Below are 22,430 nucleotides of genomic sequence, written 5' to 3'. Positions count from 1 at the left end.
TGACCTTGAAGGTCATCTGGTTCCAACCCCCATGCATGGCAGGGACTTTGAGGAGGGGTCACCCACAATGTCTTTGGGAAACCTGTTGCAGAGTCTCACCACCCTTACACTGAAGAATTTCTTCCTAATGTCTAATCTAAATCTACCCTCTTCCAGAGTCTTAACTTCAAGTCCCTTTCAAAGCCAAGAGACTTTGAGGTAATAGGTTTTCTACTCCGACTCACAAATCTGGTAAGAGAGATGATTCAGTTAATATATAGGAACAAGAGTCCATCAAAACTGCTAGAAACAGCAATTTCTCTTAGCATACGATCTCTGATTTTTTTAATTCTCAAATTAATTCCTGATTGGTTGTTATTTTTGTATTTACATTGTACTGTATAGACACCAGCAAAGCAAATACAAGTGAAGAAAACTCAATTTGCAATACAATAAATTTGTTAGCAACTCTGCATATTAATACTGCAAGTGCATTCATTTCACTATTACATTTCCTCATAAATAGATTGACAAGGGCTAGGTTGAATTTTCAAAACTTACAATCCACTTTAACTCTTGTAAACATTTTATATTTTTTTGCAAAGCATCTGTTATAAATTATTGTAAACAGTGATTTTCTGTCAGAAAATAATGTAAACTCAAAAAGAAATGGATACAAGTGAACCGTGTTCCCCATCTTTGCCCAACCTGCCCAGTTGCTTGGTGACATCTGTCTGCACAGCTCTAATTGTGAGAAGTCATGTGCCGTGATAAGTGATGGCGTTCTTGGAAGTACTCGTGACAAATGGGACACGTCAGCTTCTCCTCTCGTCTCCTCTTGAACTGGGATTGAGTTGAGGAGTATTCCTTTTTGTGATGTGACCTCATGTGGAAGACTAAATCAGATGTCATGCAAAAGGAGAGGTTGCATTTAGCACACCAGTTCTGGGCAGCCACCCCAAAGGATGTGAAAGTGGGGGGAAGAAGAGTCAAGGAAGAAGAGGAGGAGGAAGAAGAAATGGTAGTTGGGTTTTGTAACTGTCCTGCTGCTTGCTTGGGCCACGGTTCTGAGGTATATGGAAAAACATTGCTCTGACTGATGTTTGTCTGCAGCATCTGAGCATTACACAAATCACTGACAAAGAACTTGGAATTGAGAAGAGTGCTGCAGCACAAAATGTCTGTGGTGTCAATGAAGCCAGAGAGATCCCCTAGGATCTTTGGTGAGTCTCCCATGGGATGAGAAGAATTTACTGCAGTTCTTTCTGACAGACAATTACTGGGTTTGCTGAAAGCACTCTTCTGTTCTTGGGTTCTGGTGGGCCACACAAAAGAGAATGCACTACCAGAGGAGTTCAGCAACACTTCCTTTGATACGTGATCTTTACCAAGTGGGACCTCACCCTCCTCCTGTTCTGGCTTCTTCAGTCTCTCATTCCTCAGCTTCTCCTTCATCCTCCTGACCTCAGTAAAAGCACTCTGCTTCTGCTCTAAAGCATCCTTTCTAGCTGACTGCCTCCCTGAATTAAGCTTCCAGAAAGAATCACCTGATGCATGCCCAACTTCTTCCTTGACCCCACAGTTATGTTCCTCACTCAAATAATTGGTTTTCTCCAACAACACTGTTTTCCTGCTCCTGTTGTTCTCAGCGTCCTCAGATTTTGCTCTCTTTTCTCTTGTGAAACCAAGGGCATCATCTTTACAAGCTGCCATTTTGACCTCTACATCCCTTGCCAGGCTGTGGAAATTGGTGGTCTGCTCAGCTAAGTTGCTCTTTTCAGGCTTAAGGTTCTGGAAGTTTCTCCATAACGGGGTGCTCTTCTCTGGCACACACAGGAAGCGGACATGGGACAGATAGGAATGCTCACATTTAAACACTCGGTCACATCCTTGGCATCTCAACTCTGCAGAAACAGACCACAGATTATGAGTTTGGAAAAGTTAGAATCATGGGTGGATGCAGATCCTGATGCTGTCATTGACACAAACAACAAAAAAGCCCCTTAGGGACTTTATGACAATTTGAAGTCTGAATTTTAATATAGGCTGAATGATAAATTGTATATACCCAAGTAATAATGTTTTTTAGACCTGGACTCAAAGATTTTTACATAAGTCTCTGTTTTCTGCATAAACTTTAATACCTTTAACACCTTTATTGGTCACCACAACTAGGTGAAAGGAGGTGGCAGGCAGGTGGGGGTTGGCCTCTTCTCTCAAGTAAGTAATGAAAGAACTAATGACTTGAAGTTGCACCAGGAGAGGTTTAGACTAAAGACTAGGAAGAACTCTTTACTAACAAAGTAGTCAGGCACTGGAACAGGCTGCCCAGGGAGGTATTGGAGTCACCATCCCAGGAAGTATTTAAAAACCATATAGAGGCACTTCAGGACATGAAGGGCATGGTGATATAGATTTTTTTTTTTTACTTTTTTTTTTTTTACTTTTATTTTATCTGGGGGATGGGGATGTGGACATTTTGACATTGTGACCTTCAAGGTTATTTCTAACCATGGCAGTTGTGTGATTCTGTATTTGATTCAGAACACACAGTAGTGTTTCAATGCAAATGATGTCAGGCACCACTTGAGGCCTGAGATACATAGAAAAGCTCGTAAATGGTTTGAGTAGAACTACAAATTCATAGTATGTAGGCTCAGCATAGCTTAGATCCCTTTCCAAACTACAGAAACTGAACTTCATAAGAAAAATAAGGCCGTTGTTAAGTTGGAATATTACATCTGCTAGTTTGAAATCTTCAGTCCAGATACAGTGTCACTTGTGTAACCACTTTGGGCTGGTAAATCAAAGGGCTGTGTTCCACTCTGTGTCTACAAGGAGATAACAGAATACACTAAAATAAGTTAAAATTATTTAGTGGGTTCCTGTGAGCCTATACGAAATTACAAACAAGTCCTTTACCATATAAATTTACTAATTCATGCTTTTTACCAACCTATACCTGTTCTAAATAACCTAAGTCCACAGGCTCTGATGGGATTCATCCATGGCTCTTGAAAGAAGCAGTGGATAAAGTTGCTAAGCCACTCACTGTCCATCAATTTCAAAAAGTCATGGTAGTCTGGTGAAGTTACCACTGCCTGGAAAAGGGGACACATAACCCCCATTTTCAAAAATGAAAAGAATGAAAAGAATGCCAGTCAGTCCCATCTCTGCGCCTGGCAAGATCCTGGAGCAGATCCTCCTGAAGGCTCTGCTAAGGCATGTGGATAACAAAGGGGTGATTGGTGACAGCCACACTTCACTAAGTGCAAGTCCTGCCTGAAAATTTGGTGGCCTTTTATGATGGGGTCACAGCCTTGGTGAACAAAGACAGAGCAACAGATGTCATCTGCCTGGGCCTGTGCAAAGCATTTGACACTGTCCTGCATGACATTCTGGTCTCCAAACTGGAACAATAGGGATTTGATGGATGGACCACTCATTGGATAAAGAACTGGTTGGATGGTCACAACCAAAGAGCTGTAATCAATGGCTCAGTTTCCAAATGGAGATGTGAGATGAATGCTGTTCCTCAACAACCAGTAGTCAGACCAGTGCTATTTAACATCTTTGTTGGTAAAATGAACAGTGGAATCAAGGGCACCCTCAGCAAGTTTGCTGATGACACCAAACTGTGAGGTGAAGTCAACACCCTGAAGGGAAGGGATGCCATCCAAAGGGACCTTGACAGGCTTGAGAAGTGGACTTGTGCAAACTGCATGAAATTCAACAAGGCCAAGTGCAAAGTTCTGCACCTTGGGTCAAGGCAATCCCATGCATGAATACAGGTTGGGAGGAGAAAGGATTGCAGACAGCCCTGAGGAGAAGGACTTGGGGGTGGGAGTGGGTCTCTAATGCACCACCCTCTGCTTGAAAGTAACAATGAAACTAGTATTGAAAACTTCAAATTTCTTCTTGCTCTGTGCCTCCAGCTCAATCCCCAAAGTATAAGGTCTTTTCTCTTAGCTGATTGTCTAAGGATATAGACAGGTTTTATTTTCTGTATTGCAAGTCTTGTAATACAAAAAGTTGCAGGCCCACTTCAGTCCCCAGTGACCCCTGCAGTCAACAACTCAATACTTACCATTCTGGGGACTCTGAGCTTTTATCTCATTGAAACCCAAAAGGCTGGAAAGCTCCTCATCATACCAGACAAGCAGCTCCTCATTTTTGTTGATCTTCCTGGTAGAGCGATAATATAATTGACTGTTTTCTAAGTAAGCTTCCAAGTTCTGTTCCTTTCTATTGGCAGCTGCTTGCACAAGTCTCATCCAAGGCAATCCTGTGGGACTGTGCACAGATGTAATGTCTACCTGTGAGAAAGGATACAAAAAAGGGAAGTTTCAGGTCTTGGGGCCTCAAATAGAAGAACAAAGAACAAAGCCTTTTTTCTGCCTCACACACAACCAGTATGCCAAAACTGTGAGAACAATTCATATGCCATTGTGACCAAATCAAAAGTCATTATAGAGTGAAGGCTACCCTGGTGTGAATGCTGAGAGCTCTGGGAATGCAGCTGTACAGGAGGGAAGAGACACTGATGCTCATATGTAACCCCTTGTGACGATGCCAGTGCTGGTACATCAGCCAGACTCCAGCTCACTCAAGGCAAGGATACTGTGCTCTGTCTGATGCAGGTTGTCCCATGGAACTGTGTCAGGTGAGGATCACAGAATTACAGAAAGTGTGCTCCTCTGTAAGTAGGGGTCTCAATCCCATGGGAAAATGGGATTTGAATCAGAAGAGGTGCAAGTGCTATGGTCTTGGGGGGAAAGGGAAGTGAGAAGCGTGCAGACCCTGATTAGTGCAGTGAGAGCTCAGAAATGAACACATTCCAGGGTGTTTCATGTGGAGTTTTTCACTGATATAAGAGGATATGGATCAGGAGGTTTAAGAATCACCTTGGTTATTTGATTCAACAAACCAAGCAGACAACATCTACAGATGTCTGTGATAGACAACATATATAACTTCATCTAAATTACATTAAATCTAGATTTTACTAAATACAACTAAGAATCACTTATGTGATCTCTTTTCTTTTTCAGAAATAAAATTACATGTTCCTATTTCTACCTTTGATAGATCAATTAAATTCATTTCAAGGTATCTAAAGAGATAAAAACTGATCAGATGAGTATCTTTCATGAAATAATTCCTGAGAGTAGCAAGGCATTGATTTACTTTCAGTATGCATGCATTCAGAAATATTGAAGAGATTAAGTTAAAAAATTTTGCTTAGGTTGCAAGGTCAGGCACTCAGAAGTTAAAAATAATATTAAATTTACTGATCAAATTATTTCCCCTCTGTGTGTATATTACAACACAGTCCTCAGTGACAAATACCCTTTTCTCCATAGGACTCATCTACACACATAAAAAAATCTCAACTGACCTTTCATAGAATCATAGAATCATAGAATCATAGAATTGGCTGGGTTGGAAGGGACCTCAGAGATCATTGAGTCCAACCCTTGAACCACCGTTGCGGTTGCTAGACCATGGCACTGAGTGCCACATCCAGTCTCTTTTTAAATATCTCCAGGGACGGAGAATCCACTACTTCCCTGGGCAGCCCATTCCAATGCCAGATCACTCTCTCTGTAAAGAAATTCTTTCTAATATCTAACCTAAACTTCCCCTGGCACAACTTAAGACCATGCCCTCTTGTCTTGTTGAAAGTCATCTGGCAAAAGAGCCCAACCCCCCCTTGGCTACACCCTCCTTTCAGGTAGTTGTAGAGAGCGATGAGGTCTCCCCTGAGCCGCCTCTTCTTTAGGCTGAACAACCCCAGCTCTCTCAGCCTCTCCTCATAGGGTCTGTGCTCGAGTCCCTTCACCAGCCTGGTTGCCCTCCTTTGGACCTGCTCCAGGACCTCAATATCCTTCCTGAACTGGGGGGCCCAGAACTGGACACAGTACTCGAGGTGTGGCCTCACCAGGGCTGAGTACAGGGGCAGAATCACTTCCTTGGACCTGCTGGCGACGCTGTTCCGGATACATGCCAGGATGCCATTGGCTTTCTTGGCCACCTGGGCACACTGCTGGCTCATGTTCAGCTTCCTGTCAATCCAGACTCCCAGGTCCCTTTCTGCCTGGCTGCTCTCCAGCCACTCTGTGCCCAGCCTGTAGCGCTGCATGGGGTTATTGTGGCCAAAGTGCAGGACCCGGCACTTGGCCGTGTTAAACCTCATCCCATTGGAATCAGCCCAACTCTCCAGTCTGTCCAGGTCCCTCTGCAGAGCCCTCCTGCCTTCCAGCTGATCCACACTCCCCCCCAGCTTAGTGTCGTCTGTGAATTTGCTGATGATGGACTCAATCCCCTCATCTAAATCATCAATGAAGATATTGAACAGAACCGGGCCCAACACTGATCCCTGGGGGGCACCACTAGTGACTGGCTGCCAACTGGATGCAGCCCCATTCAGCACCACTCTCTGGGCCCGGCCCTCCAGCCAGTTCCTAACCCAGCACAGGGTGCTCCTGTCCAAGCCGCGGGCTGATAGTTTTTTCAGGAGGATGCTGTGGGAGACAGTGTCAAAGGCCTTGCTGATGTCCAGGTAGACTACGTTGAAGTAGTAAGTCATTGTTTAGAAAGAAAACTTTTGGAAATTATAAATGTCTAATGACAACTATGATCTAAATTTCACCCCAAGCAATGTATAGCTCTTTGTTTTCCACTAATTGCAGGGTAGCCATTCATTGGTGTTTTGTATGAGAAGCAGTGTTTTGGCTATTTCTTTCTGGTTTAAACTCTCTCTGGCTATTACCTACTATGAAAAGTATTACTGTTTGAATACAAGAATGAAACATAAGGGAACCGTTAAGATAAGTTTTAATTAGTATAAGGGAGAAAATAAATAAACATGCCCTGTAACTCATTCTCTCTAAAGGCCATGGTAATTAACGATGATTGAGAAATACAAAATTCTGACAGTGACATAAGCACACCCCACACACAGAGTGGTTGTAACTAATAGAGGCTGTCATTTATTAGTTTCTGTGTTATGCTAATGCTCAAAGCAAAGTCAAAGAGAACACAGCTCCTCCAAGCTTTCTCAGGAAGAGCTGAGAGATCTTAAAGCTGGGAAGATGTAAAGGACAGAATACAAGACCTGTGCGCTGTCAACTAGAAGCATGCACCAGCTTTAGTTTTATCCTGTGTTTAGAACACTATAAATCCTGCAAGTGCACCCTCTTCCAGAGACTGCAATCCATCAGATGACCCCTTTGCACCTATATATGAGAGAAAAGCTTTGCAGCCCAACAGGGTCAATCATAACTGGGCTACAGAGGCAATTTGGCTTCCTTTAGAGAGGCTGCAGGAAAATGGAGAAAATAAGACTCTTCCTTGGAACCCAGAGTGAAACTCAAGGGGCAGAGAAACTCAGTGGTACAGATGGGCCCCCTTTGTTAGGGGTGGTTTGCTTTGCTTGGGAAAATTATCAGATGGTAAGAACCACCTGTACCACTGGCTGCCAAGGCACTCTCTGTGCCTGAGAGTACAGATTGGCCCAAAGAGTTTAAGTCAGGGTTCCCAAGAAGACGAGTGAAAAAACATGTAAATCCCTTTTGGACTAAACAACAAAACAGATATCTCACAACAGCTCCATCTTCCATATTATACATACTCCCTGGGATTTCTCCCCTCCAGAGAACAAGAATCTTATGAGAGCCTGGACATCTCTCAGACCCATGACACAGCATGTGGGAAATTTCCTTGCCTCACATTGTAAACCACTCCCTCCCTGTCTTCATCGAGACCAATGGTGACTGAAATGCACTGCAAGACCCAGAAAGACAAGGCAGAAGGACAGCATGAGAAACATGCATTGTCCAAATTAAAATAATATGATGAACAGTGGATAGGCAGCAAAAAAACTTGGGAACTCGAACTGGACTTAACACTCCATCCCAGTCTTGGGCTTTCTGACTTTCCTTACATAACAATTCTTTCTGCTTCACAGACATAACTGTAGGGCTTCTCTACAGTGACTGAAAAGTGCAGCTGTCACACAGACACATCTAAAGTAAGTTTAGATTACTAATTAGTCCATGTAGTAATAGCAGTAAGCTGTGGCTGCCTGAAGAGTGTGTGGACTAGTTGCCTGATAGGTTTCTTCTATAGTTCATACAGCCTATGCCAACTGAGCCAAAGGGGTTGATGCTTGCTTAGTTCATCAACAAATGCTGCAAATGTATCACCTGCATGAATAAGTGCAATGCCAGTCTTCCCTCACTGCTCTCTTATAGCTGTAAGGCCTCCTGATAAGCCTCCATTGTCCTTTGTAAGGACAAAACATGAGCATGAAGCTTTTAAACTACTTATCCCTCTTTCCTCCTGTTCCCAGTCAGTACTAAAGCAGGTCAGCCTCAGCACAGAAGTGGGACTTTGTGTTCTTCCTGCAGAGGTAACAGGTTTCACTAAGGTCCATCCAGACCTCATAAAACAGAAATGCACTGGATACTTCTTGCCTTTAGGGATCTTTTAGTTGTGCTGAACAAAACAAAAATCTGCCCATTGGCAAAACTACCTTCTCCGGGAGAGTTGTAGTCCTTTTTGATATGAGTAGCATATCAAAAAACAAAACAAAACCAAAAAAAAGCAGCATTAGATGTTGTTTTCTCCTACCTTAAATACATACTGGATGTTTCGTCTATCAGAACACTTGAGAGCAATAAAAGCTACTGTGTCAAGCAGGGTGTTCTGGAGCATGCAAGGTCCAAAAACAGCTTCTTCAGGAATATCTTGTGTGGTACGAACAGTAGCCAATATGTCTGGAAAATGGTGATGCAAAAGTTTGTTGTCACTTGTAGAAAGGAGTTTAGGCAAACAGGTAAGTTCCATCATAAACCTGTAAAAAACCAAGAAATCACATTTGGGATGGAGATGGAAATGGGAAGAGGCATCACTACTTATAATATAAAGGCTTCCAGGAGCTGTCAGTGAATTTTAAGAATGTGCCTAGATATTTTTGGTTACAAAGTTTACAGCTTTATCCAGTTCAGAAAGAAAATAATGAGTCTGCACCAAAACAAAGACTTCTAAATTCTAAATTATTTCTAAACCAGTCAGTAACTCTTTTCTGGAACAGGCAGAAACTCCAGGATTTCAACTTCTGTTACGTAGCTCTCCCTATTGCCAGGAGTAAGAAGCTTTGGGAACAAAAAGCAAAATGTTCAGTCAGTAGAATTAAGCAGTTTCTTGTTCAGTATATTCTCAGATAACCTTCTTGTTTAATATTGGTAGTTTGTAGAAGTGTGAAGAAAGGTTGAGAGTGAGAACAACAGGGGAAAAAAGCAAATACTTTTTGAAATGCATTTTGAAAAAAGCCACACTTTTTGACTTGAAGAGCAGCATCAGTCTAGTTTCTGGTTAAGCAAGTAGAAAAACAGGAATAGCCTGAGTCCTGATTCTATCAAGCCTGAATACACAAAATCTCTGGAGAGTGACAAAAGGATTATTTTCATCCCATCTCAAAATATATGCGAGATCTTACTTACCTGATGTTAGGAGTATCAAATCAGATTGTAACTCTTTGGTGATACTCTTAGCAAAAGCTTTGTTAGCAGAGATTGCTGTCTTTAGAGAACTAATTTTCCTCCCTTAAGTGGAGAATATTACATTTTTCAGAGCAGAGGTGGTTTCTTCAATGTGAGCCACAATCTGAGAACCCTAAATGCAGTGAAGAGGCAAGTTTGAGTTATTTGTTTTTCTCAGTTTTTCTAGGTTTTTAATACAGATACTACCATCTCCAGTTCCTCGCTGGAGGTCATGGAAAACACTTCATTTACACAGCTAGGAGGTGGATCAGGTCTATTAGCTAGAGAAAATTAAAGAGAACAGCAACAAGCCCTGAAGAGGCTTGTCCTAATAAACACTGAGATGGAAGAGCTGAAGATCCAGTCTAATCTTTCTCACTCTCTGCCAACAGAATTGACTGACTCATGACTTAAACTGAAGTGATATAAAGTGCTCAGGAGAGTTGCACTGATTTGCACAGTTGCACTGACTTGCACGGTTTCTAAATCAGTATAGTTAGTTCAGTGTTTCTTCCTGGTAGGTGAGGTCTAAGGCTCAACCTTGAAAACATTAAAATACATGGTTATATATGCACTAAATAGTAAACATCAGATGCAGTCAGCCAAGGTAAAGAGTGGGAGGTAAAGGGGTAAAAAAAATAGGTCAGATGGTTTGCCAGAGATTAGTTACTAAGATGAGGATAGAATAGGTCTCTCCTCTCTGTTAAAGATGAGTTTCATTATCTGGTTTCACATTAATAACCTAAAGTTACTAATGGTATGGGGAAAAAATTATATTAACTATGTACATTTGTACAGTATATAGGAGCTGTCTATTTACATACAACATATTAATATGTATATGTGTGTTTCCATTTAAACTATGGTGATTTTTAATGAACTGAAACTATCGTGGCATATTTATTTTGAAGAATGTCAAAATTAAAAGTTAAAAATCATTGAAAAATAAATCTGAGATCTGAAGTCCTTCAAAATCTCTCTACAGAAAAGTTTAGAAATAGTAATAAACTGAGACCGTTCCTTTTCTGAAGAATTCACATTCAGGAAATACCTGATCTCTTCTGACATTTTTTTACCTACCAACTTATGATCCTAGAAGGCAACTGCCCTTACTAAGATTTGTCTTTCTGAGAAGTTCATCCGAATTTCTCTATGTAAACTGTGAGAGTGCTCAACCTGGAAGAAACAGGAATCCATGGTCCTCAAAGCTGGGTTTTCAATGGAGGAGGATGCTGGATTTGAACACAAACACTTCTTCTAGAAGATGGTGGGTGCTGTCACTCTCTTCCTACAGAAATTTAAAGCAAAGCACAGATACCAGGGCACCAAGAAACCCAGATGGCTACTGCTGCCTGGTACTTTCCTCTGTATTTCAGCAGCTTTTTAAAGAACTACTTTTAAGACCAATCCTAGCAAGAACCATTTCTCTGAAGACTGAAAATGTGTGGAAACCAAGAATGACTGTAAGAACGAGTAACAGCAGCACCTAGTGATATCTACCTTAAATGTATCCCGAAGAGAGATTCACAAAGGGGCAGGACATGCTTTGGCACTGTTGTCCTCCCTCTTTCTCTGGTTTTGTTACCTACAAGATGGAACTGCCACCACCAGCTCCCAGAGCACACGCAAAACTCAGAAAGCTCTTCTGCCTCCTTGGTGAACGTCCCAATAGCTGCAAGCAATGTGTGTGCAGCTTGCTGTGCTCCCTGCTCCCCTGCCCCAAATCCTGAATACAGAAGAGCTTCCAAGCCTACACAAACCCATAGGGAAGGGCAGGAAATAGTCCCCTGGACACAGGAATCTCTGCCTGTAAGCCTGTCCCCCCATCCTGCCTGCAGGCTGATCCTGCCTTCTGGGGAGCAGAAGGGAAGCCATCACTCATCATTAGTATGACCACCCTATAGCAAAGGTATCAGGGGCAAATAAATCAATACTTAGTTTCCAGCAAATAAATCACTATGTGCATATCTTCAGTTCCATTTAATTATTCTAGATTGATGGGATGGGTGAAATGCAGTTTAATAAGAAATATCTGATATTTTCTAACTAACATATCTTTCCTCTATCTAAACTCAATCATCCCTCAAACTCAACATGCTATTACAGATAGGCTTTTTCTAAGTGATTTTTGAAATTGTCAAAGACCTGTAACAGACAAACAAATCCCCCATATCTACTGGCATAGCTGCCAAAGTCTCTCAGTGACAGCTATGGTCACATTCAACTACTTCATAGAAGAGTGAACTTTGAGAAAAGTTATGAAAAGCCCCATACTGTGTGTACACTGCTTGCTGTGGTCAGTCTTGCTCCAGAAGCTTTCCACAAGCTCAGATCAATCCCTTCAAATAATTTGTGGAATGCACCATCTAGTGTAACATCTGAGTATAACAGGGTCCTGAGGAAAGGTGAGAGCAGGACAACCCTGCTGTGTCACGGGTGTTGACAGCCTGCTCTGTTACCTGAGCTTCTGAGCACCACGTCAGACAGGAATCACTTCTCTCATGAGGGTGTTATTCACTCTCTCTGCTATTCTCTGCTCAAACAGGAGGTTCATAGAGTTCATAGGTTCATAGATTCATTGTTCATAGAGTCTGGTCAGGGTTATGTAAGGGAGGAAGTAAAAATTCAAAAGATTCTCTATTGAAACAGAGAAGGCAGGCTGAAGGTGTGCTGCTGGTACTCGGAGAGGATAGTGTTGATACTTCACAACAAAAAGGGGATCTTTTTTCTATAGCCTCCAAATAACATGAGAAAACTCTTCCCTCTGTATGGGTGAGATTTCTGTTCCTGTTACAAAGGCAAGTTCATCAGCTGACAGAACAGTGAGCAGACGTGACTGCACTGCTTTTAAACATGAGATGCTACCTCAGCAAAGGGATGTGCTAAATCTTGTGGGCTTTCCAACCTGGGCTAGCACTCACTCTGAGATCTCCATAGCAAAATACAGATTCATCTATGGGGCAGTTCTGGAGCAAGTCCTGCCTCCTGGGCAGGTACAGCATGGTACATGGTTCTGTGGTAGCCAGAGCTCTTATCTTGGAGAACTGAAATGCTGACCTCCTCAAAAGTAATGACTGAGTGTTGAAAGATGGCTTGAGAGGAGAGAGAGAGAATGAACAGATTTACTTTCTGAACACTCCTATGGAGAAAAGGAAACACAAGAGAGGAGCTGGAGGTGAAATGACCATGGACAAGAGGAGTATGAGGTGAAGAGGAGCTAAGAATCTTTAAAAGCTTTATTGGCATCACTGCAATATTATGGCTAGAATGTGCAACTCAGCAGTTGCAGCATAAAAGAGGGTACCCAAACACAGAGAGATGACCAAAGCAATTTGCTTCTACATAGCAGACTTTCTAAAATCACTTTTTAATGGTTGTTGCTGTTAGAGAACCCTAAGAGGCTGCACAACACTTTTTAAGTTTCCTAACAGATTTTACCTTTCTTCCATGAATTCGAGGATGGTGATGTCTAGAAAATGCTTCCAGAGGTGCCATTTCAGTAAAGTTCAGGGAAGTTCAGCAGATCCCAACCCTAAGTCTGCCCTGTGCTTCTTCCCGAGTAAGTACAGTAAAATGCCCATTGACACGCTACACCAGTCCAATACTTGAACTCCTGTTTAGTTCTGATTCCAGTCCCAGTTCAAAGCTCACATCTTTGCCAACAAACTTCATAACCTGAGGAAATTCATACTTACTAAGAATCCAGAAATGACATCAAATGAGGGATAGAGAAGGTATACCAGACTGCTTAGCATTCAACTGACAGTAGGAGGTGAATTGCTTCATGGTGAGCAAAGGACAGAGCAAATGATAACAGGCCTACACTTAACCAATTATTCTTGTCTTATGTTATTGATTTCCACACTAGCTACCTTAAGAAGTAATAATTTTTCTGTGCTCTTATTTCTTACCGATTCGCTAGCTGCCATACATCTCACTAGTTTACTCTTCTGCTTTATAGCAAAGTTTACAGAACTCTGTCATACAGTTCAGCTCTGTATCCTGCAGGCAATGATATGTGTGCCTCTAAATGCCAGCACTGGAGTGCCATTGCCTCCTAGAGAAAGGATCCCCCTCATGCAACATAATCCTTTTGTTCTAGCTCATGTTCTGCATAAGCAGTTCCCATCCCTCTGGGCTCACCCATACACACCTCTGATCAGGTGAAATAAAGTACATATTTATAGTGCTTTAGTAGCAGATCACTTGTTAGATGATGGCTACTCTCCATATTCCATCTGTCACAGATGCAAACTCTTCATACAGATGAGTTTAGGAACTTGCTGTTTAACAGACTCCTCGCCCCCCAGAGAGTACCTGATACACAAACACCATCTCCCTGAGTGGTAAAAATAAATCCTGAATGCAATTGCATCCTATTTCCTGAATCTATTAGATTACAAGCTGAGAAGGTCTTTTTAAAAAATGAAAACTTTAAACAAGCCATTTCTTTTAACTCACTGCCACTGCAAGACAGCTTCTGTGCTCGAGCTTGGGGACAGGTCTGGAAGATGTTTCCTTTCTTACGTGAAGAAAATTGTACCAGTGTACATGAAGAAGACAGGTAAATGTAGTTATGTGCTGCTATTCCCATCTTGTTTAAAATGAACAAACACAACTGTGGATTTGCTACCCCTCAGACAGACATTATATCCCATATCATATACAAAAGTCTTGGATTAACTTGAAAAGGAAGTAGGGAAGGAGTTACTCTTGATTTTAATAAAGAAACCCAGTCATGTGTCACTTATTTCTGGGTCTCAAGTTGAGCAATCTGCCCATCTTTGAGAAACAGCCCATGGACACTATTTTTTAAATTCTTAAGCTGTGAGTACATATGGTATTCCATTTTCCTGTTTTCACTGGTGGCAAATCTGAATTCCAGCAGTCATCCTTCAAAGGAACAAGGGAGGAGCCCTTTCCTGGCAGTGAGCCACTTCCCACCCAGCTAGTTACAAACAACCCAACTAATACTTATAAAAAGTTGAGATTATAATAAAAGCTGCGTAATAAAAGACTAATAAAAAAATAAAAGACTGCAAGTTTTTGTTATGCGGAGCTATGACTGGGGCATACAGTGAATATATCTGTTTCTCAGAGTCCTTGATGTGCTGCTGCTCTGAACACACCCCCTGTACTCCTGGGACAACTTGAGACCCTGCAGTAGCCTGAGTGAGGCATCTGGAGAGAAGCAGAAGGAAAACCACAAACTATTCACCAAGGAGGAAATGGCTGACTGCAGACACAAACTGAATCCAAAGGCAGTGGAATAAAACTAGGACAGAATTAGCCTGGATTTCCAAATTACTGGAAAAAATTGTTTTCCTTTGGCATTTCAGGCACTCCCAGCTTCCTTTGACCACACCTTCCTGTACAGCAGCTGTACAACACTGACCTGACAAGCCCCTAGAAATAGTCAGTAGAAACAGAGAAATTCACTGCCTATCATTCCCTGAAAAGATCATGAGGCAGCTCAAAGTGAAGAGCCTAGAGTCTACTTGGAGCTTCCAGAAACTGGCCTCTTTCAGGAATGTCAGTCCATTCCGGAGTGATTTGCTGCAAATTAGAGACCTCTGATCTTAAGGGGTGCTCACAACCTCGTTGTGATACTGTCACGATATTTTCAGGGAGAAGTTCTCCAATTCTTCCTGTTATAAGGCTCTATGGTCTTCAGACTGTCTTCCATCACCTGAGACTCCCCATGCACACAATATGAGCTGACAGTTCTTGATAAACCATCATTATATCTTGGCTGGATATCCAGACTACTGAAGCACGAAGCTGCCAAATCTCTTTAATACGAACAATCTTTCAGACTTCAGTGGGAATAGTGAAGAAGACAGAGCCAAAACCTTTACTTGGAAATTAGGAAATACCTCAAGCTCCACATTTGCATTAAACAAGTCTTGTGAAATACAGGAGCCATTTGAAGATAAAAACCTCTAAGTTTCTTATTTCCTCTGAGAACAGGAAAAGCTGACATGAGATCTCTCCTGATGCTGCCTCTCTGAAGTAGATAAGGATTGAATCACTTCTCCAACATCACAACAAGGATGCAATTTCCACTCTTCACCTGAAGCCCAGGAACAAAAAGCCTGAGACTGTCAGATCTTGGTTTATGAGAAAATAATTGATATTTGTACGAGTCCTGGGAGAGTCTAGCCTAGCCTCACTAACTTTTAATGTCACTTATGAAACAGAGAAACATTAAAACAGAGGTCACTGAGGGCTCTGTTCCACACCTCCCATTGCTTGAACACAAGAAATTAACTGCACAGACTGGGAGGGCTCTTATGTTTCAAGCTGGACAATGAGCAACAGTATACCATGCTACCCTAATTAGAAACAATTAAATATCTTTATTATCTGCTGTGTCAGTGATTCACACTAGAAGTTTGTTTGACACACAAAATGTCAATACTCCTTTCCAGTCAGGTTGGCACCAGAGGCAGAATCAGTACTTCTGTCCAGCATTGCATCTGAACAAACTGACTCTGATGGATGGTACTGGCTTCTACAAGTCTTTCATAAACCAGGCATTCCACCCATGGAAAACCAGGAACTGAGCACACCTCTTCAGTCTGCTGCCTTTCAAAGGTTTTAATTTTTGTGTGCAGAGCACTGCACTGAGATGGTCACTGGGCTAGTGCTGTTCTGTCTAATGGAAGCATTACCATTAGCCAACACTTTGCTCTTGTGAGTTCAAGGCCTAAGTCCTAAAAAAGAGGATTACTGTATGATAAAGGGAAAATGTTTCAACTTTTCATCCAGGACTGAGGATTATCAGACAGTAAACATTACAAATTACCATCATTGCAGCTGCAGAGTACATGCAGTACACAGTATGGATATAATTCAGTTCAGAGCACACAGTATCTCATATTCCAGATCTGAATTGTGCTACTGGTCACCTCAGAAACTGGGCCTGATTTCTGCTCCTGCCACCCTGGCATTGTTCACTGTTTTGCAATACACATAATGCCTCAAAATGTCACAGGAGTTTTAAATTTTGCAGGGAAGAAGCAGGAAAGGAGAGAAAGCAGATGTAAAAATGCCCTTACATTTCTCACACACAAAAAAAAGCATAGAACAGACGCCTGTTTTAAAGCAATGAAGTTATTCCATGAAAGGGGGAATAGAGAAGGCAACCAGTCATCTGTTAGTGTAAGAAAGTTACGTCACACAGATATGTGTAGCCACTTCCAGAAAAATCCTTGCTTGATTTAAGCAAACAGGAGTCATGACAATTTGTGCTAACACATTTGATCTCACACAGATTTGTAACCTTGTTCCTTCACCCAGGCATCCATGCAGACAAAACCATCATTGCCTTCATGTAGCCACAGAAAACAGAACAAAAAACCAGACAACCAACACAACCCAAATACAAGTCTGCAGCTAAAATTGTAACTTCTGAAAAGTCACAATTTTTCCTCTCTCCCCACGCAGTTTTCGTTGTTTCTCCTTTTCACAAATTAAAAGGAAATGTGTTATCTGATGTTCAAGATAAGGTACATTCTTGTTTAGCAGTCCTGCTTATTAATTTTGGTAGTTCTCCATTTAAGAAACCTTGTATCTGTTCAACTATTTCTTTCTGACAGGAAATTAATACATGTGTGTGTAAGCATATACATATGTAAATATACACATATACATATACACACATACATGCATTCACAACTAACTATATATATACATACACATCCAGCTATTTAATTTTTGCAGCTTTGCAAGTTCATAATCCATATTTAAAAAGAAGTATTTTAAAACCCAAGAGCAGTCACTGTCATATGGTTAATATTGGAGATTTCTTCAACAGTACTAAGGAACACTAGTTTATATTAATCTTATTTGCATTAATGTTTAACTTACTAATTACTAAGCAACTTACTATGCTTACTACATCATGTCAACTCCAATAACAGCAAGCCAATGAACTGAGGGACACACTATGTAATGTGAATTTGTGAGAACAGCATCAACAACTTATTTTAGATTACAATGAAGCAAAGAAACCTTTTAATGGAAAGTAAATTTTGTAAATTAAAGTAGGTCTGACCTGAAAGAATTTGTTTCCCAACAAAATCCTTTTTTTTTTTTGACCTGGTGTCTATTAATAGCATTTGCAAGCAACATATGACTGTGCTGTAGGAAAATTATATTAACTTATTCACAGTGTTACAGACATTGAAATAGCCACAAATGACATACTGAGATTTAGTCAAGTCATTTCTTCAAAATCTTCTGCATGATCTGTAATTATTTAAACAGAATGCATTTTTGTATTTTCTCATCTGGTTATATTATGTGGAGACAGTAGATTCTTAAACAATATTTTGACTTCACATCAATATTCCTGTGGCTATTAAGGTATTTTTTTTCTGTAGAAGGGTATTTCCATGGAGTTCTATAAGGCAACTATACAATATGTAATAAATCTGTTTTTTCAAAGAGGAGCTTATGCTTTTGTGCAATTTTACACATTAAGAGAAATAAATCTTAAATTTAATCTTCCTATTGCCAAAATAAATTTAATACCAATTATATTTAATAAATGGCAACACGAGTGGTCAAGCACTAAATTTTGCATTTTTAAAAGCCCAAAATAAGGGACAGCTTCTTCGTAATATTTTATTAACTGAATTTTATGTGTAAGTGCAAGTGCTTTTTATTTAGGAAAAACGATATTAACATAGAAAACTATTTTCAGATCATGTCTTCCACGACGTTTTTATTGATATTTCTTCCAACAAGTAGCTGTCTGATCATGGAATAAAGACATTAAATTGCTTAAGACATTTGTAGTGGACTGAATTCCTACAGAAACCTTTTCGTGGAAGGATTTGCAAATGTTCAGATCGATGTGACATTTGACAGTGACAACAATAGCAGCTAATACCCTTCTATTAGATACAAATAGAGACTAACAACGTGAGATGTTCCAAAGAAAGGTCATAAATTTCTTAAAAAACAATTATACCCTAACAACCTAAACCTGCCTCGGTGCTCCGATCACCTGCCGAAGTTGGAAAGATGAGGAGAGCTGCAACCAATGAAAAGGGCAAGTGATGCTCCAGAGGTCCAGGGAGAGAAGAGGAGCCGAGAGGCAGGAAAAGGGCTCCCACCTTCGGGGTTGTCGAGGGGGCCGTCTCCCCTTCAGCCCCCCTCAATCCCGCCCTGAACGACAGCACTCGCTGCCCGGGGGGCTCTGCCCGAGCCCCCTCGGTGCTGCATTGAAGCGGCTGGTGACAAGGTGGAGATGAAGCACCGGCCACCACAGGGCCATGCCGGCTCCCCGACTGCTCCCCGGCAACTCCTCCCGGGGCAACCCGGCCCAGGGCTCGGCGCTCCCCAGCACTGCCGCGGTGCTCTGGATGGCGAGAGCTCTTCTCGGGATGCCCGTGCGTCCCCGCAGCCCCCACGGTGCGCACCGGCCGCCGCCACGGCCCGAAACGCCGCGGTTACTCGCCACCCGCTCCGGGATGGCAGCGCAGCGCTCCGCGGCCGCGCAGCCTGGGTGGGCGGCCGGGCTGGAGGAAGCGAGGGAAGACGCGGTGCCGACCGCTTAGCCGTGAGCTGCCCGTGCTCTGCCGGTAGCAGGGCGGCCGCCCCGCCGCTCCAGTTCTCCCCTCTGGGCACGCCCTCTGATCCCCAGCGGCCCCCGCAGTCCATGCCCCGCTCACCTGGGGAACACCCGCTGCCGGGTCTCGGTGGATAGGAGCTCTCCAGCACTGGGTCCCCTCCGTGCCCCGTCTTCCCAATGCTCAGGGCGAAGCCCTCTCCCGAAATCCCGCTAGGGCAGCGTCCCCGAGGAGCCCTCACCCCACCGCCGGGGCCGCCCGACCCCCAGAGAGCCACGCCAGCAGCCCCCCGCCGCTGCACCGCCCCAGCACGGCGGCATCCTCCTCCCCCGCCGCGGCTCCCCGCCCAGAGCAGACCCCGGGAAACGCCTACCCGCATCTCCTCCCCGCTGGCTGCGCCGCCGGCACCGAGCTGTGTCCCGCTCCTGTCCCATTAGCCCGGAGGCCGCGGCCGCCCCTGGGGGGAGTAGAGCCCCTCCCGAGGCAGAAGCCACACCCGGAGCGGCTGCGAACCGCAGCGTAAGGGGGGCTCAGAGAAGAGAGGGGATTCCCCCCTGTAACGGTACTTTTAAAAGAAGAGCTTATTTTAAAGCTGGGTGGGAATGAACAAAACCAAGCCGCCTCCCAAGCCTTCTGGTTAGTTGTCCTTTAGAACATCTGACAGTGCTTTTGTGTATAAGGCTATTCTGCGAGCTGCAGGTATTGACAAGAATGGCTTAAAATGAAAATGACTCCTTCATAGAAAGTATTTGCAGGACACAAAATTAAGGATTTGTTTAAGGTATGAATAGATTCGTGGCACAGCTGGCATGTAAAATAAAACCATCAAACGTCTTGTCGTAATCAAATACTCCCTACACCTAGACTAGCTACATTGGTTTTGAAAGATGTCGTTCCACATAAATGCCTTTAACGCCTGGTAGAAAATTCTTATGAACATGTTGACAAATGAAATAACTCGGGTTATTTGATTAGTGTCCATGTAATCTGAATATTGGCTTGTATTGGGAAAAGAAACGTCAACCCTTTAATGGTTTTGAAAGGATGGATTTTCGCTGCAATTAAAGAGTAATCTTATACCAAGAAAGAGAGTAAATCATGCTCTACGCCTGTAGCAGAACCTACAGACATTAAAGATTTAGTCAAGAGCTTGTGTTTTCTTTTAAAATTCAGCTCAGGCATAATGAACAACGTTAAAGTGCATAACGGGGGTTTGGTAGCCCACCCACCGCTGTGGGAAGGACCCCACCATCCTCCCAGGGACGGGAAGCACTTTGCGATTTGAGACGCATATGTCAGAAAACAGGGATGAAAACTCCCACTGCGCTTCGTATCTCAAAGTATTTTTGCCCCCCAGAAGGCGAAGGGAGTGATAATTAGACGTTTTTATCATTGTGAGAGACAGCGTACTAAAGTAACCTGTGTCCCAGGGTGAGATCCACATTTTACGAAAAGTTCAGCCGATGGTTTGTTTGATTTTCCCTCGCAGCAAGCAAGCGGCCCCTGGCTCCTCTGGTCAGCGGCAGTCCCTGGGCTGGACCCCGGCCCGGTCAGCCTCCCTGCTCCCATCCTGTGGTTAAAGGCACCAACCTCGCACACCACTCACTGTTTTCAGACCTGCCAGTCTTGCTCGGTGCATATAACAGACACTGGCTGGTCTCACGCAGATCGGAAAACCTCTTTTTTTTTAAAAGAGGAGGCCGTCTCGCCAAGCGGCAGCTCTGTGTAGACAACCTGACACCTCCACCCTCGCCGCGCTCGGTCCTCCTCTCAGGGTAAGGATGAGCGGGCAAGGGGCTAGCAGAGCGCTAGTCCCACACTCCCCAGTGTTTTTTCGGTTCGGCACCAAAGGTGACAGTCGCCTGTCAGCGCCAATCGCGGCTAAACCACGCCCCCCACACCGGGACCGCATATCCTTTGGAGAAGGCAGGTCAGGCAGTCTCTCTCTTGGCAGAGTAAGGTGATTTATTAGTGATAAGAGAAATTATCAGACAATAGTTACAGACCATTTTTTCCTCGTAGTGCCTTACTATTTTGCGAAGGAGGCTGCCTTGAAGTCTGCCACGTTATTTGTCTGCCATGTTGTTTCACAAAACAATCAGATGTTCATGAAGCACCGACGGAATCTGAAGCTCTTGGCATTTTTTTTATTTCGTTTTGAAAGGTCACGGTGACTATGGAGGGGAACGGATGCCTCGGGCAGGTGGTAGAGGGGCCGGAACGCGGTGCTGGGGCTGCAGCTCTCCGGGATCCGTGCGGGCTAAGGACAATAATGGGCACCGTCGAGGCCGAGGCACGACGGAACGCGGGGAAGGGGATTCCTCCTTCCCAGCAGCCGCTAGCTCGTATTTTTGTGAATTTCACAGGGGAGATGCGGTTTTGTATTTGTCCATGATGTACGTAATCGCTAGGTCTCAACTAGCCAGTGATTAGCTCGAGCGGTGCATTCCGCTTCCAGCTGTGCATAGTTAAAACTGGGCGAGCAGCTGAAAACCGGTGGACCCTGTAATCTTTTCTTGATAAGTGCCCTACGGCGGCTGGACGTGTGTGAACTCAGTCTAGAGCAGAAACTGGGAACTGAAGCCGAGACACTTTCCCCCAGTGTAAAACTCTGCTTCAGACTTGTGGGCGACATCCTACGCCGCACAGAACAGGCGGGAGGCTGCTGGAGGGGGCACCAGACCGAGACGCGACTCGGCGGGGCAGCGGCCGGCGGGCCGCGACCACGAGTGTCCCTGGGGAGCGCAGGGGGAAAGGGTCCGGCGGCTGCCGGGGAACCCGCGCCGCGGTTACCGCAAGGCCCGGGCCCGAGTTGCCGTGTGCTGAGGGGAAGCACCCCGCGGGCCCACACTTCTGCCCCATAGCCCTTCCAGATCCTCCCCAACAGGCAGCGAGCGGGCTGAGCGCCTCCCCAGGGGGCCCTGCGTCACCCGGTACCAGCTTTGGCAGGGCCAGGAGGGGACACTATTTGCTCTTGCCACTTAAAGCGGCACCTGGCGGGACAGTCATCCCAGCGAAGTCACCCAGCGAAGCGATGGGTGTTTGAGGGGCAGTACTGATGGGGTAGCGTGCCAGCCCTCCGAAGGGGATGGATTCCCTCAGCCTTGGCTCGCGTTCAAAACCTCCCCTAAAGAAAGAGAGAAAAACCCCTAGTCCCGACTCATGAAAAGTGATTCTGCTCGTACCCCTCCTGGTGGCTTTTTAATTACAGCATGCAACGGATGTGGGGGAGGGGGAAGCGGCTTGAAGCCACTAGTTATTCTAACTTTGGAGAGAGCATGCAGATAAGCTGGGTCAGCTCACTAGAGCAGTGCTTTGGAACCTA

The 22,430-nt window shown here is 43.9% G+C and overlaps 1 protein-coding gene across 1 annotated transcript; it reads right to left on the bottom strand.

Moving 5' to 3' along the window:
- Positions 1 to 557: 557 nt before the first annotated feature.
- ZNF488 (zinc finger protein 488) lies at positions 558 to 19,256 on the bottom strand. Its single transcript, XM_030453458.1, has 4 exons — positions 19,208 to 19,256; positions 8,614 to 8,836; positions 4,067 to 4,295; positions 558 to 1,883 (listed from the first exon to the last, which is right to left on the bottom strand). Exons 2-4 carry the CDS (start codon positions 8,830 to 8,832, stop codon positions 724 to 726), a joined length of 1,608 nt encoding a protein of 535 aa, XP_030309318.1. The 5' UTR covers positions 8,833 to 8,836; positions 19,208 to 19,256; the 3' UTR covers positions 558 to 723.
- Between the last annotated feature and the right edge of the window lie 3,174 nt (positions 19,257 to 22,430).

This window comes from Calypte anna, chromosome 6 (assembly GCF_003957555.1).
Source record: "Calypte anna isolate BGI_N300 chromosome 6, bCalAnn1_v1.p, whole genome shotgun sequence".
NCBI classification, from domain to species: domain Eukaryota; kingdom Metazoa; phylum Chordata; class Aves; order Apodiformes; family Trochilidae; genus Calypte; species Calypte anna.
The sequence above is the reverse complement of the archived record's forward strand: the minus strand, read 5'-3'. Positions and strand labels throughout refer to the sequence as shown.

What these genes read in the sequence shown, in the direction of transcription:
- ZNF488 (XM_030453458.1), bottom strand. Translation starts at nt 8,832, where the DNA reads ATGATGGAACTTACCTGTTTGCCTAAACTCCTTTCTACAAGTGACAAC. An exon ending in ACATCCAGTATGTATTTAAG is followed by an intron (nt 4,296 to 8,613) that starts GTAGGAGAAAAC and finishes CCTTTCTCACAG; the next exon opens with GTAGACATTACATCTGTGCA. An exon ending in AGCTCAGAGTCCCCAGAATG is followed by an intron (nt 1,884 to 4,066) that starts GTAAGTATTGAG and finishes CTGTTTCTGCAG; the next exon opens with AGTTGAGATGCCAAGGATGT.